The sequence below is a fragment of the Scophthalmus maximus genome, chromosome 1, assembly GCF_022379125.1.
Source record: "Scophthalmus maximus strain ysfricsl-2021 chromosome 1, ASM2237912v1, whole genome shotgun sequence".
NCBI classification, from domain to species: Eukaryota; Metazoa; Chordata; class Actinopteri; order Pleuronectiformes; family Scophthalmidae; genus Scophthalmus; species Scophthalmus maximus.
In genome coordinates, this window is record NC_061515.1 from 12729102 (window position 1) to 12745446 (window position 16345).

The following is a 16345-nucleotide window of genomic DNA, read 5'->3' on the forward strand; positions in this document are numbered from 1 at the left end:
TTGTGGGTCATTATGGAGGACAACACAGGGTGAGATATACAATCTGAGGCCACTAGATAGCACTGTTAGCTCAAGCGGATTAACATCACTGCAGTAGTTTCCCAAAACACACACACAACAGGAAGGAGGCTTTGGGACTAACACACAGGGAGTCTGAAGGGCTCTAGTAGACATAAAATGCTTTTATTATTATGGATATAGATGCAAAACAGCTGAACTGACATTCTATGGCATTGAGTTATAACTGTTTTTGATGTTTTGTTTTCAGATGCACATCATCAGAGGCAACAGGCAAAGGTTACATTTCATGCAAACTAGATAAATAACTCTTAATGTGTACCTTTGCTATAAAGTTAATCATCCACTGGCAATAATGTAGTGCTCTTAGTTAAAAAAAGGAAAGAGGAAAAATATACATACAGTATGTAAACAGTCAAAGAAATTGCACTTTCTTGGCTTGTTATTAGAAGCCACACTACTGAAAGAGAGCAAAGGTTTAACACTGGAAAAGACGAATTCACTGATTGTCTGACCAATTAAAAACAAGAGCACACTCGGCTAAAAAAGAGACAAATCATGTAATTCTACAAAAAAAATCATATACAATCATAGTCAATTTTAAGGAGAAATGTCTGATATATTGGTCAGCTGTATATCTGGTTAAAAACATCTTAGTAAATGAGAGATTTGATTATAACCTTTATGTATACTTCCGATAGTATTGTCATGTATAATACTCATTTTACACGCTACTGTTGAAGGAAAACAGGTCTCTCTCTCTCTCTATGTACATTCACATGAACCTAAACGCTTATGGTTACTTCCACTAAATGCATCAGCCCAGTGCTTCTAAGATGAGAACAATCTACTACGCATCTGTACAGAAAAATTACCTCAGCTCCTCAAATATTCACAACTTAATAGAAAAATCAAAAACGAAACAAAGGAAGTCCTTATATAGTTCTTATCAGAAGAGATATTGCTTTTAAAGACTGCATGAGTTCGCTTAGGTACGTACACAAGACAACATGGCACTACAGAGCATTTGGGGCGAATCCGTTTTCATTCCCTTTCCTCTCTTCTCTCTCCCCCCGAGGACATTCTGATTGTCAATGCTCTGAAGCAAAGAGCTAAACATTCTCAAAGGCAGTCTGAAGTAAACAGAAACACTTTTTTTTAACCCCTCTCCCCAGGAAGCAATACTGAAAAATACAATAAACATTCCTATCGTGAATATATTTTGTCCATTTCTTTAAGCAGACAGTGCTCAAGCTGCCTTTTTTCAAAAATAACTTCTTTCTTAAAACCTCATTAGAAATTCTCTTGCAGCGATGCCAAAATTCCTATCACTAAGCCCACCCCCTCCCCTGCCTATTCACTGGTACATAGCAGAAACTGTCTTGGTAAAGTGAAGAAAACCGCTAACACTGTCTCAACAGATTTGAACTGGCTCACTTCTCCTCGTGTCGTTTCCCGAAGGTGCAATGTGACTTTGAAAGCCCAACAAGCAAACGAGGGTTCAATTTTGACCAACGTATGGGCCCCGGGCTACATCTCTGAGCAATGTCTGTCTTTCCCAGTTTGCTTTAAGGTGCTGAAGTAAGAGCAATCAAAATGCATGTGTGTGTGCATTTATAGTGTGTCCACTCAACATACATACAGTCTTTAGTGTGCTTGTTCATTCAGCACTAGTGCAAATTCATTTCAGCTGGTCTGTTTCTCTCTTTCATCCGGGACAGTCTATCTCCGTTTCTCTCATCCCTTGCCGCTTGGACAAAAGATGCGTTGCCATGATTTCATCCTCGGTGTGATGCCCTTTGGAGCGCTAGGTTCATCACACTCATCTGTTCGTGTGTGAGATGTCTTTCTTGTATCTTTAGCCTTGATAATCTTCTCCCTTTTCTTGCTTCTGTTCTCCGTGGCACTGCTACAGTTAATAGCAGTGTTGTGACATCAGTTTGTGTCCAACTGTCCAGTGGTGGGCCAGGTCCCTTTTTCAGAGTTGGTCCCACCTATGTAAAGGCAAGATACTATCAACATAATGCATATACCTCTCCGAGTCCACCCTCTTCCTGAATATGATGCTCTACTTACCTCCCTCTGTTAGCTTATGATTGCTGCAGGGTCAAGAGTAAATCATTGAGCCGTCTCTGCCTCTGTTCTCTGCTGCAGACCTCTTCTTCCCCTCGGTTTTCCTTAGGTCCCTCCTCCTCTTGTCTGTCCTGTGTTTTACTGGGCTGTGGTGAACAAATATGTACAACTAATTGCAAAAACAGATTTTTGTCCTTTAAATCTGCATACATAAACGAGAGTATATATTTTCCCAATGGGTAGTGTTGTTCACTCACTAAGGGGCAGGCAGTGTGCAAGCTGGAGGTGTCCTGACTCTGATGGAGGGGGTCACTGCTGATAACTGTCACCTCCATCCCCACTGGCTGATCTGAGGGTCAGAGGTCAAACAGTGTACTGTACGTTAGTGAAGTTGCTACAGGAGGAAAAGAAGCGAGCACATTATCTTTTTGTAACTGATATATCTGTAATTATGCCAATGTCCTCATTTCCCCTTGATTCTTATCCGCATCAGTCAGGGAGCCTTTAATGGAAACTGTGGTTTCACTGCTAATGAGGAAAGTTGATGCCTGCTGAGTTTTTGGACACCAGTAGGGGATGACAGAAATGGGGAAACATTTCTGCAGGCTGAGATTCTGTGGTCGGAAAACTGCTTCGTTTGTGCTGCTGAGTATGATATGGAGAGACAAGCCAAATGTGAGGATGACGAGTTGTAAGCAGAACACACGCACACATACATGCACACACCAAGTTAAAGACGCAGACACGGGACACAAAAGGGAGTCTATACAGATAAAAATGAAATGTATAGAGTTCAACCACGTACACGTATGCATTCACAAACACCTACAGAAACGAAAACTAACACACACACTTGCTTCATGGACCTGACTTGATGTGGCTGTCGTCCCCATTGGCTCCGTCACAGGACAGACGCCGTGAGTCCCCCTCCTCCCCCTCTGCGTCTCGCTCCCTCTCCCGCTCCCGCTCCCTCTCTATCCTCAGTCGTATCTGTCTCTCTCTCACGAGCTCCCAGTTCCTCACGAGGAACACGTGGTGTTTCACCACAAAGCTCCTGGCCCGACAGACAGGGAGAGAAATTAGCCTGGCATTAGCTCAGTAACAGTGCATCAAGTTCCTGAAATATGAATCGCTGGGTTCTTCCCATACCTCTCACTGCCGGTCAAAGGCTCCATGTCGAGGTGAGGGAACAGGCTGGTAATGTCACTAGAGCTCTCCTCCTGTACAGGAAAATAAAAGCAAATGGAGGGATGCATGTAAGTTTAATGGAACAAACTATTTAAGTTATATTCTTGACTGGACATTTTTCCTCATAAACTCACTGCTGTCTGGTGAGAGGATAGAGTCCTCTCCTTCAGCCGGCCTGGATGAAACAGAAAGAGAGAAAGATAATTGTATGAGAGAATAAGTTGGACCCATCAACTAAAATGGAAGATAAGAAATCAAGTACTGGCAACTCACAGTAACGCCGCTTCCTCTTCAGTGGGACAGCAGGCTGCCTGTTAAGCTGTAACCAAATAAAATTAGAATTAAATACCTGTATATCTGTAAAGCTCCAACACTCTATTCTGTGCAATGGGGCATTTATATACCTGGTTGTGCTGCCACAGCCACATAACATCGTAGGGTAGCTGGAAATGAATCCGCTTCATCCTCAGGTACTTCCCTAGAGGACACACAGGGGGTTTGGAAGGACGATCACAGCTGCGGCAAACAACAGCAGTGTTTGCATTTTCTTATATACTTACCAACATGTATGGGAGCTGGTAAAAGTGTGTACTCGTGCTCCCCGGGTGTGTACTCTAATCTCTCTCTGCAAATCTGCTGGGCTTGAGAGGGGGGGCTGGGAAAGACAAAAAAAAAATGATCACAAAACCTGTAAAAAAGAAATATTGGAATAGCATATTTATGAAATCTGTCAACTCACTCTGTAGTTTTGTAGTCGTCTGAGTAAAGGCCTGCCGTCAGAAACTTCTTCTTGGGAGGATCATCAGCTCTCGCCTCTCTTTGGACGGTTTCTGGTTGGGACGGAGCCTGGATTACTTCCGACTGTTCAAAACATTCGGGGAGGGTGTCGCACTCGGGTTTATCCACAGCGACACTAAAAGGAAAGCATGAAGAGAGAGATAGAATGATAGAGAGGAAAAAGAGAAAGAAAGAAAAGGCACTGGTTTAGCACACAGTGCTGAAAACAATAGGTTAATATAGCAATAGTGAGTGGTTGTATTGAATTTTCAAATCAACCAGCTCGGGTGCTTCTTTAATGCAGTTGTGAGTGTTTACCTCTGATGACAGGGAGAGTCACCATGTTTTCTCTTCCGCCCTCTCTTCTTCCTGGCCTGCAGCTCCACCTCTGTCACACGCTGCATCGTGTTGCCCCCTTGATCTCTACCTGACAGTCTTTCGTCTTTTCGCCCTCCCACTTCTCGTCCATCCCGGTTGTGTCCTGGTAAGAGATCGAGTGATGACATGGAGGGCGGTGCAGATAAGTGAGTGGGGGAGGGTACCGTAAAGGGCAGTGGGTGCTTCCTGGGCCGGCCTGGCCTTCTTTTGTTTTTCACCGCCATACTGTCTGATGTTGGCACACTTTTCTGCTGCCCCCGGCTTCTTGGGTCACCTTGTAAACCTGCAGTCATTGAAATAGAAAGAGGGAGGGAGGGAGGGAGGGAGTGGGGGGTTGAGGCATGAGGGGAGGGTGGGATGTAAGTGGCAGAGAGGAAATGAGACAGATGTGGATCAGTGATTGAGGCGGCAGGAGGTGTGAGGTGAGGCCAGTCTAGGCTGAGTCATGTGGACAGGCCACAGATTAGGTGAGTCACAACATTTCCTCTGACCAGATCACTTCTGGGAAATGCATTAACAAGTGATTTATGTACTAACACACACACACACACACACACACACACACACACACACACACACACACACACACACACACACACACACACACACACACACACACACACACACACACACACACACACACACACACACACACACACACACACACACACACACACACACACACACACAACAAAAAACAAGAATGGACCCAAACACTGTGTGCATGCCCATTTCATAAATGTGGCACACTCAAAGGGACTGGGCAGACAGAGGAAGAGATTTAGAGTGTGCCTGTGTTAGCATGCTGTACTTTAAAACATGTGTGTTTAGTTAGATGATGAACTCATGTCAAATGAATTCCACAAAAACAACATGTTCTCCTCACAAGCTCTCTTTGCCCCTGTTCTGACCCCCCGTGCTATTCCTTCATCTATCACGCCTGAGGTCATCTATCTTTTTGTTAAATTTTCCACAGTCCCTGACAAGACTGACCACTCTTTCCTTATTGGATTTTTCCAAGTCAAATAGGCCCTGTTGGCCGGCAGTGAGGGATAGGCCAGGCTTTAAATAGCCAATTTGGTGGTTAACTAATGACTGTGTTCACTGGGTAGCCCTGGGCTGCAACAGTGTGCGGCTCGCTGCAGATCAGGAAGATTTCAAAGACTTCTGGCAGATTCCCATCAAGATGCTGCCCTCCTGCTATAACACTATATAAAAATTCCAACAGAGAATGGTTGCTGAGTGGTTGCATTAGTGTGTGTGTGTGTGTGTGTGTGTGTGTGTGTGTGTGTGTGTGTGTGTGTGTGTGTGTGTGTGTGTGTGTGTGTGTCCTGCACAGCAGAAGGAACCTGAAATTGACTATAAAAAGAACAGAGTCTGATTTCCTTTCAGACACCTTCCAGACTTTGATGTTGGGCTCAACAACACCTGAGAAAAAAACATGCTTTCACTATATTGGGTAAGCGATTGGTGCCACTGTCTCGTTTCTGTGCAAATATAAATATGTGTCATGCTGAGCAAGTGAAAAGAGGCTCTTGGTATAAATCACATTCTCTCAGCTAGCTGTCATAATTTGGTTGCTATTGTTGTATTTCTGTGGTATGCACAGGTGATGTTAGATTTTCCATGTTATCTAGATTGCTGCCAGGATTCTACGAATCGTATTTTCTGGAGATGAAATAATAACAGAATATGAATGTGCATTCACATAACTCAAGATGCATGAATCAGCAATGTTTCCATCCAGTGAAATACATGCACTGCAACTATGTCCAAGTATTTGGCCCCAACTTTAGCACTTATGCTAGAACAACTGCATTCTAGGTCATTGAATAAAACCACAGACGTGTCGCTGATCTATTCATTCATATATTTATGGATCAAGTCATTCATGCTTCCTCACCTGCATCTCTCCTCTCTCTCCATGCTGGCTCGTCTCTCCTCCATGACCTGTCATCACTTCCTGAATTCCTGCTGGCCAATCCACTCTTTGGGCCCCTCCCTCCTGTTGTCACAGCAGCAGATGTGAACAGGTTGGTGTGTGTTGGGGATGGCGATGTCCTGTACAGGTTTGATTCTTGAAGATCTTCACCATCTTCGTCCTCTCCGTCTGATGCAATCAGTCTGGCTCCATGTTGCTCCCCGGTGAAGCCTCTCCAGCTGGGGTTTGAGTTTCCAAATCCTGGCCCTCCAAGGCTGCCGAATTTCATCCAGCTCTGGCCCAGGCCGCCCCAGCCTCCTCCAAATGAAGACAGGTGAGAGGAGCCCAGCCCCAGTGAGGTGAGAGACATATGTTTGTACCTCTCTGCTGAGGATGATGATGGTGTGGCAGCAGCAGCAGAGGAAAAGGAATCATTTCCATTCTCACATAACCAAGGTGAGTCTTTGGATAGCATGCTCCCCATTTCTCTTGACCCTTTCCTTACTCCATCTCCTTGCCCCAAAATGAACCCAGACCTGGATTTGGGATTGGCCAATCCCTCTCTCTCCATGCTGTGTTCCACCTCATCTCCATGTAAGTCCTCATCCTCATCCATATCTTGCTCGCAGTGCCGGTGCCGGTGTTTATGTTTATGTTTGTGTTCGCTCCTCCCACAGCCACAGGAAAGGCTGGATGTGAACCCTGAGCTGAGATGTGGGCCTCCTCCACTGCCTCCTCCTACATCTCCCTCAACCTCTCCTCCTAAAGCTCCCTCTCTCAGCAACCTGCTCCTGCGTCTGTGGAATCTGGCTGGATTGAGGAGAAAGTGGGCATGGTGGGGCTGATGGGGGGTATACTGGTGAGGAGACGGAAGTGGATAGGAACTAGGGAGGTGGTGGTAAAGTGTTGTGGCTGCGGGATAGCTGCTGTAAAAGCCCATATTTTCAATGGTCTCTTGGAACTTTGAGGGGCAGCCACACTGCCTGCGGTCCGGCTTCCTGTTGCAATGCACTGGCTGACAGGGGTAAAAAGGCTGCGGGGAGAAGGAGGGATTTGCAGGGTAAGACGAAGGGTGAGGCGAGTAGAAACCATTCAGATTGATCCTGAAGATGTTAGATCTGAGAGAATGAGAGGAAGGGTGATGGCGCCTTCCTCCAGCAGCAGTCCCACCCCCATCGAAGCCCTGTACCAGTCCTGTCCTCACCCAACTTCGTCTTCCGATATGGACCTCACTGAACTGACTGATCAGATCTTCGAGTTCAGCCAGAAACTCTGGATCCTGCATGTGCAGCTGCTGGTGCTTCTTCTTATGTTTATTTTTCTGTCTCTTCAGTGCATTGTGCCCAAGGCAAGGATAATAGTCTGAATGAGTACACTTACTGTGTCCTTGGCAGGGGCAGGGGCACAGGCAAGTACAGGAAGAGGAGCAATCGTAATCCCTCCGCCTGTGCCGGTGTCTTTCTCGATGCCGATCCGCGTTACTTGAGTCGCTGATTGGGTTTGTGTGTCTGGGGATATGAGACGGGGGTGAGGAGACAGGAGAGGGATGATCCACAAAAGATGAAGCGTGTCTTTGACCCCCAAGCATCACTCCTGACCCCTGGCCCAACCTGAGAATGCCTCGAGCTCCCTTCAACTCCCCTCGCTCAGAAACACTGTTGTTATCGGTTCCAATTCCACTATCACTAGGTAGAGTCTCTTCGCTGTGTGATTCGCTCCTGGGGGAGGGGGTGGCCTCTTTGAGTCGGCCAGGGGAGCCAGGTGTGTGATGCAGTGGAGGGGTGGGACAGGAGAGCTTACATGTTGACTGGTGAAATGGGAAGTGATGTCTTCCCTGACATGGACAACTCTTCTTCACAAAGGGAGAGAGGGAGGAGGAGGAGGGGGGTCGTGGGGAAGTACAGGATGATGATGGGGACGGTAGGGTGAAGGGGTGAGGAAAAAGTAGGGAAGATGTTGGTTCTGTGAGGCTGCCTTCGCTGTAAGGACTTTGAGCCCCACTGGAGTGGGTAAGGGATGGGGAGGGAAAGGGGTGAGAAGAGGGAGCTTGGGGTTGGTTAGATGAGAAGAGAGATGTTTCAGAGGGATTGGTGAACAGAGACGAGTGAGCAGAGATCTGGGAGGTGGAATTTAAGTTAGCTGTTTGGACTTTAGGCTTGCGCCCTCGCCTCTTGCCCATGTAAATAGTCCCCCTCTTGCTCACATTGATCTGAGGGCCCAGCTTGCTCCCAAAGGAGGAGGACAGGGCAGAGAGTGTGTGTACTGTTGTTGCCTCTATCGATTTACACATTCTCAGAGTGGTCTCTCCATCTGGTGCCTTACCTCCGCCGTCCTCCATTCCTTCATACCCAGACAGCATTACCTTGTGAAGTCTCCTCTTCTTTCTTTTCTTCATCTCATTAATAAGCCTCCTGATCTTTAGCTTCCTGTTCCCCTTTTCAGGAGAATGGAAATCTTTACTCCTGTCTGTATCATCAGTGGGATTCAGTGAATCTCCCCTCTGTTCCACGGGGAGGGGCCGTTTGGGAGGACGGCCACGCTTCTTGGGGCTGGATTTAGACTGAGCAGCACACTGCAGCATTGGACTTGGCACCAGCACAGGGGCTTTCTGAACTCCGTTACACCCCAGAAGAGGCTCCTCAGCCGGGATAGCTTTCGTTGAAAGTCCAGGGGGAGGCTCCTCTAAACTAGAGCTGTGGCATTTTGGGCGGCCCCTTTTCCGGGCAGGAGTTATCGTGCATCTGGATGCAAGGGGGCTTGGGTCTGATGTGGGGTGCTTTGGGGACAGAGGTTTGTTTGCAGAAGAGAGAGGGGAGGAGTTGCTGTTTAAGAAGATAGATGTTGGTTGTGAGTGAACCGTCTGCTGAAAAGTGGCCTTGGCAGGAAGGGATGTCTTGGGGTTCTGGGGGAAACTTAGTAAAGGATTATGTAGGGAATCTGAGGGGGCTTCATAATTTTCTGCCCTCTGAGCCCTGTGCACCAGCTTGGTCCAGCTGGGCCGTCTTGCTTTACGTTTCTTAAGTGGCCGGCTGTCTTGCTCTTGCGGGAAAGAAGGGGGAGAAACAGGGGGACGGGTAGAAGGAGTGGGAAGAGAGGGAGGAGCAGAAGAAGAGGGGTGGCTTAGAGGCACAGCTGAATGTCTTGAGACATCTTGTTCTTTTGATTTATTAGTGTCACCTGTTGTTGTTGTTGTTGTTGTTATTGTTGTTGTTGTTGTTGGCTCAGCTTGTTTAACTGGCTTGCAACTGTCATCTGTCTTGTCTTTCTCTTCGGATCTGCCTGGATTCAGTTCTTTACAGGCTTTATCTGGTTTACCACTATCAACTGTTTCCCCACATTTTGGATTATTGTCTTCTTTTCTGTGTCTGTCCGGACTAAGTTTATCCCTCTTTTTCTCAGTCTTTCCTCTTTCAGTCTTAAGTTCATCGCTCCACAAATCATCAGTCTTATGTATTTCAACTCTTTCTTTACCATGTCTTGATTTTCCACCTTTTCCTTTCTCCTTTTTCTTCTTCTTCCCCTCCTCCTTTCTGCTCTCACTCTTCTCTCTTTCAGCTTCCAGCCTTTCTCGCTTTGATTTTTTGTCTTTCCGTTTTTCCTTCTTTGCTTTCCTCTCTTTCTCTCTCTTTTTCTCTAGTGAGGTCTGTGGAGAGGGATTCTGATCTTGGGATTGGGCAGACGAGAGCTCCACAGTGGGGGAGGACTGTGGTTTAGGGGTGACCGAGGGAGAGGAAGGCGAGTCTGGGCTGCTCTTACTGGACAGTTCTTTATGGGAGCTGGTGGACACTGAAGATCTTGTCGCGGAAGATATGGAGGAAGAACTGCAGTGTTTTCCAACTTTGATTTTCGAGGAAGAGGGAGTACCAAGAATGGCGGCACAGCATTTCCCATTTGATAGTCCCTTCTGCCTCGCTGTCTGTACCAAACCATTTTGTTTCTTGGTGGTGTTTGCTTCATTCCTGGTCTCCAAAGCAGAGGGTGCCTGGATGCATGGAGTGGAAGGTGTAGTTGAAGCTGTCTGGTCTGCTGTGGGTGAGCAGGGTTTATGTCCTGCAGGAACTGGCTGGCCATTGACACTAGGAAGCTTCTCTTTCTTCACTCTCTCAGATGAGCCATTTGAATTCACCTCTGTCTTATCGGCCAGTTTAATAGGAACCTGGGAAATGCAAACACACGACCTCTGTCATAGACAGCAAAGGCTGTGACATCCATTAGTTTGCTGTAGACAACAGTGAAGGACAATGGGGAAGAGACAATAACTGAAACGCTTTTGTTTTTGTCTGACCATTAAAAGGGAGCGAGGACAAAATGACTCAATCAGGCAGAGAAAGAAGGGCATACTGTGGAGAAGGAGAGGGTGAGGTGATGGAAACAGGAACAGGGTTGACACAGAAAGGAGAAATACAAAGGCAGAGAAACAGGGAGGAAGGGAGTGGGACAGGGACAGAGGGGGAGTGAAAGATAAATGAGAGCAGGTAGAGAAAAGAGGGGATGTAAAAATAGAAGAGAGGGACAGATATAGAGAGCCTGGCAGAGACAGAGAGAGAAGGAGAGAGTGTGAGAGAGAGCTGTTCTATTGGTAGCTATAAATTGCCACTAATACAGATGAGAAGGCTTGACATTTCATACTTGTCCTGTAATTTGGGTATGCTGCAGGCTGAGTGGTGTTTGTGCAGCTTAAGCAATAAGCTTCCCCTTGGGTGATTGTCATAAGGACTGATGGACCAATGTCTGTAATAGCTCCAAGTGGTTGCTGTGCCGTTGTCCTATTTATAGGTGTGTTTATTTAAATGTGCTGTTAAAGCTTCAGCATTGAGACAATAGCTCATTTGACCTTATTACAATTGAGCTCATAGTTGGGTGATTTTTGCACCATATAAGCCTGCCTGATGGTTACCCATCATTTCCTAAAACAAATAACAGGTTTAATATTGGCAGCTGACATGAAGAAGTCTGTATGTGTGTGTGAGAAATGTTGCCTTCGTTCTTACCTGTTTTGCAGACTTCGTCACTTGGCTGGCCTGACCTGGCCTGGCCTGGACTGAGGCTGGGTTGGAAGCTGTAGCAAATGTTGATGATGAAGACAGTGGCTGTGATGACGAAGATGATGATGACGACGACGACGACAATAATGGTGATGCAAGTTGTGTTGAAGCAGCAGATGCAGTTTGTTTGGATGTGGTCTGGACAGCATCCAAGCTTGAGCGTTGCTCTCTGGTGTTCTCATCTGGGGTAGAGCTGGTTTTGCTCTGTTGCCCCACTCCTCCTTCACCATCCCCCCTCAGAAGCCCCCCCCTGCCCTGTCTCTGATAGGTCCTAATGGTGGGCTTGCAAACGTAGCTCTCCAAGATCTTGGGCGGCTTCTTGGTGCGTTTGGCCTGGAGTCCAATCCGGACTCGTACATTCCCCTCGGGGCAGCTGGTCTCCCTGCCAGAGATCTGAAGTTGTTGCTGCCCTGCGCTTCCACAGCGCCCCTCAATGAGCAACTCCAGCACTGCCCCCTTGTCTCCCTCTCTCTTCCTTCCTGCTCCTTTTTTCTCATCCTCCTTTTTGCCTACCTCTCCGTTTTCCCCCTCACCTCTTCTCTTTTTCTCTGCCACTTGGTCCTGTCCAGAGTCCTCAGGTGCAGAGGTGGGGTCCAGAGGGGAGTTTGTGGTTGGAGGGATTCCCCCCTTCACTCTCTGGTCCATCAGAGACCTCAGGGGGCAGAAGCAGGATGCTGTGAGGTGCCCAGTATAACACTTACAAATGTACCTCTTGGGGTTACTGGGGTCAAGGGCAATGGGTTGAAAGCAAGTCTAGGTAAAAAGAACAGAAATATCCTACAACAGCAAGCGCAGTTGGGTGTCTTCATCCAGCCTCGGTCCCGCTTTTCTCTTTAAGGCTCGAACTGAGAGGGAGTAAGTTTGAGGCAGAGAGAGAGGGACGGGAAAGACAGACAGACAGAGACAGAAAGATGGAGAGGTCGGCGATTAGTCATTTCAGTGAGTGCAGATGCTGAACAACAGCAGTACAGGAATTGAGGGGAAAGTCCCCTTCCCGCAGGCAGCTGTACAGAGGTGCTAAAGTCTGTCCACAGAGATGATCTCATCTTACAGAAAACCCAGGGGGCCAATCAACGCTGCTGATTCCCAGAATGTCGGCACTAACGGGAAGACAAAAAGACCTACTCACATTCTTCAAAAGCACGGTCAGCTAATTTTCTCCAAAAAAACGGCAGCTCTAAAAGACGGCAAATACTCCCCGAACCTCTCACTCATGTTGGAACCATCACTCTGCTTCCTCTTTCCCAAATCAATATATCAATCAATCAGCTCCTGACTAATTCAAACACTTGATTCAGTCTCCTCCCCCCCTCTCCCCACTGTCTTTGCGCCTTCTGTTCTCCGCTACTCCCACAAGCACTTCTCCTCCCACCCTTCCCTCTGCTGTCTTTTTCTCTCCGAAACTCCCCTTTTCATGTTTGGCAGAAAGCTCTTGCATGCATTCTCTATTAGTCCCATCCACTTTCTCCCTCTCTCTCTCTCCCTCTCTCTCTCCCTGTAGACCACACAGTAAAATGGTCAACTCATACACTGTATCCATGTTAATCAGAACCATATTTCCTCCTCCACTCCGTTCTTTTTCTCCTCTCCAACCTAAATCCCTCCATTCACGGTCCGACCGTTCCCCTCCTCCCCTTTCAGTAGTGGTAACACAAATCTGTAGGAAAGGGTAAAACTTATTTTTGGAAAGGAGCGCAAATTCCTCCTCCTCCCATTGCTTCCTCTAAGTCAAGTAAGCTTTTCATTGACCCCATTGTAAATGGACTTTTAATGTGACATTACAGCAAAGCAACACACCCTAAAATAACAGTCTCTTCAGCAGAAAAACTTTCACTCTCACTCACACGCACCGTGTTCAGCCCAGTTTGTAACCTCCGTTATCAGAGCGTAGCAGCATCTTCTGTCATGCTCCCTTCATTATTCAATCTCATTAAGAAAGACACTCGTCCATTTTCTAATGAAACACACCCTGCCAACCATTCTTGCATATATCTCATGGGAGCCTCGTATGAAATAGCTCATCTGTCTCTCAACACACTGACTTGCCCCCTTAAACTTACAACAGCATCTCGGATAATATTTTCACTCGAGAGCTCAGTGGGCTATCTCTCCTGCCCCCAGTCCCTCCACACCCAAACCTTTTTTTCCCTTGAATCATACTGAGCTCAAATCAACATCTGTTCCAGTAACTGCTGTTATGCAACACGCATTGGAAAGCATTTCCAAGGCCGAACCTCCTTACAATGAAATAAAGTGAGCGCGGAGATGGACAGCGGTGCTCTTGAATCACAGAAGCCACTTTTATCGTGACCTCTGCTCCAGAAAGGTGACCTGTATAGGGAGAAGAGCGAACTGAAGAGGAACCACGAGGGGAAGTCATACGAGTTACTATCAAAGTTGTGCAAAGTGAGTCTAAGAAGAGAATAATAGTGGTTAGTAGGTTTTTCAAACTGAAAAGGGCAAGTCAATTCAATATGAGTCAAAGTGCATACTAATAGCTTTTTATGCTCTCCGGAGCTATACCTCTCAAACATAACTCAGAATTATTCTAACATTAGACCAGAAGCTATTCCCAGTGACAGGATGATGGGTGGATCTGACACTGTAGTCAGTGTGGTTCCTTGGCAGCGCTGGGGCAACGATTAAATCATGATAATGGCCCACCATATTTCCAGCCATCATCAACATCCCATGACGGTGTTATCATCAATAACTACGGCATCATTGTCATCTGCCTGACAACAGCGGGAGCGAGGCAGCGCGCTTGCCCTCTAGAAAAATGAAGGGGGATGTGTTGGCATCTCACAAACATGGAGCCATCACACAGCAGGTGATGCCTCACACACACACACACACACACACACCCACACACACACAGGGAGATTTCTCACAGGGACATTTCTCACGTGAGTCTTCCTCCCCCTCCTCCTCTCTCTCTCTCTCTCACCTTAGTTAGTGCATTAAAAGTGCGTTGGTTGTACATTGCGTACCCAGGTCGCAGCTGCGTAGGCTGACTGATGTGTCTACTGTAGATACAGTACGGGCAGTGGGGGTGTTCACCGCACAGGAGCGACCCATCACTGGTTTAGCTGGAGGACGTCAACAGGAGCTTCCTTCTCCAGAATGACTTTGCGCAGCCCTGAAAAATCTCCATCCGCCCGATGATGTCGCACTTACAGACGATACACACATGCACGTGTTGTTGTTGTCGTCACTCCTATCTCCATAATGCACTATAACGCACATCTGAGCTCCTAAAACGCGCGCGCGCACGCACACACACACACACACACACACACACACAGTTGCACGTTGAAACTCAACATGGAAGTGTGGGGGTGTGGGGGGGGTACGTAACGCGAAAATGTGCTTGCTCGTGGTGTTTGTGGTGTGGATTAGTCCCGAGACCCCCCCCCCCCCCCCTTCTCTCCTGTCCGTCCTCTGCTGGCCCTTCTGCTGGTGTAAGCAACACTGAAATACAAGAAATATCACCGTGCGCGGAGAACAGAGGGGGGAAACACACTCACACTCAGCAACAAGGGATAAAATTAGCGCAAAGCGGATGCACACAACGCTCCGTAACCTCCAGTGGTCCGGGCGCGCAGTTGATGACAGGCCCTGCGCACATTAGTGCGGACTGCCATGACAATCTGAAATAAGGCTACGTAGGCTACTTACCCGAGAGCGCGTCCCGGAGCCAAACTGCGTTTAGGAAGGAGGGGAAGGTGTTGCTGTCCCGCTGCCCTCTTCTCCTCCTTCGCACCGACAGCAATCCGCGGCTCCTGGTGCATTAGATTGTTGCTCCGGTTGCATAACTAAGGCCGGCGGAGGTTAAGGCACCTCCGGACGGCGAGTTTCGGTCCCATCCGAGCGCGGAGCCGCCTGTGCAACAACATTGGCGCGGGTGTTTTCATAATTGTACAGTCGACGGCTCTCCTCCGACGGCGCGTCTCCGCAGCTAGGTGGCGGACTGGTCACACCGGAGCTGGTTTTTCGCCACTTCTCTCGGGGAAAGTTACGTCGCTCCCGCCTGTGGTCACGGCTCGGATTGTGCACTCGTACTGTGTATGCGCACACGGGCCGTTAACGTGTCAGGGCGACGGGCTGCTGACGGCGGCAGCAGTGTGAATGTGTTGGGGTGTGTGCGTGTGTGTGTGTGTGTGTGTGGCGCGCGCACGCGCGCTACAGTGGTTACAGAGCAGAGAGGTTGGTGGATGTGCGGGAATGCAACTGCGTGGCCATTTTCGTGTGGTCAGAGGACCGAGAGGAGGGGATAAAACGGTGAACACAGCACAGGGATCTCGCTGCGGTTCACAACGAGGCGACCGGGGAGGGCTGTTTAGACGCTTAATAAAATGGCGACGACTTGGCTCAAACAGGCTGTTTGAGGTGGGATTTTGAGGCGCAGCTCAAAAGTTGCATCGCGTAATGTAACCAGAGAGGAGGGGGGGGAGGAGGAGGAGGAGGAGGAAAAGCGGTTCACGGGCTGAGCACTTGTCAGAAAGTTCAGTTGTGAGGATCGGATTCGATCGTCACGTTTCAGTTTGACAGAACACACTGATAAAACTACACGTTTTTCATGCTGTAGTAATATTCGAAATGAACAACAAAACATAGTATTTATAGGCTACATCTTTTAAATGTATGTTTAAGACAATATAATAAAGCAGTACCATTATCAAAGCAACTAGAATAATGATGTTCAGAAGAAGAAAGATAAAAAGTATATAAATTACTATAGGTACATTTATTTTGTTGTTGTTATGAATAGTGTTACTGAGTGCATCTTTCCGGAATTTCCCAGCTTGAGATGAGATGAGTTGGAGCCACAGGACAAAGCTATGCTTTTGGGTCTCTACTTGCCCCATATTCGTCATGCGCTCTGTGCATGGTGTATGTGTTCTGTAACCTTATAAATGCACTATACATTATTTTCACCCATACC

The 16345-nt window shown here is 47.6% G+C and overlaps 1 protein-coding gene across 5 annotated transcripts; it reads right to left on the reverse strand.

Moving 5' to 3' along the window:
• Positions 1-167: 167 nt before the first annotated feature.
• On the reverse strand, positions 168-15637 carry LOC118299741 (histone-lysine N-methyltransferase ASH1L-like). Of its 5 annotated transcripts, none has more exons than XM_035623750.2 (14): positions 15079-15628; positions 11347-12245; positions 6338-10511; positions 4375-4717; positions 4019-4192; positions 3840-3934; positions 3684-3757; positions 3553-3598; positions 3414-3454; positions 3241-3311; positions 2958-3145; positions 2349-2440; positions 2095-2237; positions 168-2012 (listed from the first exon to the last, which is right to left on the reverse strand). In XM_035623750.2, exons 2-13 carry the CDS (start codon positions 12043-12045, stop codon positions 2109-2111), a joined length of 6126 nt encoding a protein of 2041 aa, XP_035479643.2. In that variant the 5' UTR covers positions 12046-12245; positions 15079-15628; the 3' UTR covers positions 168-2012; positions 2095-2108. The 5 variants fall into 5 exon arrangements, 3 of the variants coding, with proteins under 3 accessions (XP_035479643.2, XP_047186910.1, XP_047186914.1); XM_047330954.1 differs by lacking the exon at positions 15079-15628 and adding an exon at positions 14391-14727; XR_007030471.1 differs by lacking the exon at positions 168-2012 and having other exon boundaries at positions 2188-2237; positions 2945-3145; positions 15079-15633.
• Between the last annotated feature and the right edge of the window lie 708 nt (positions 15638-16345).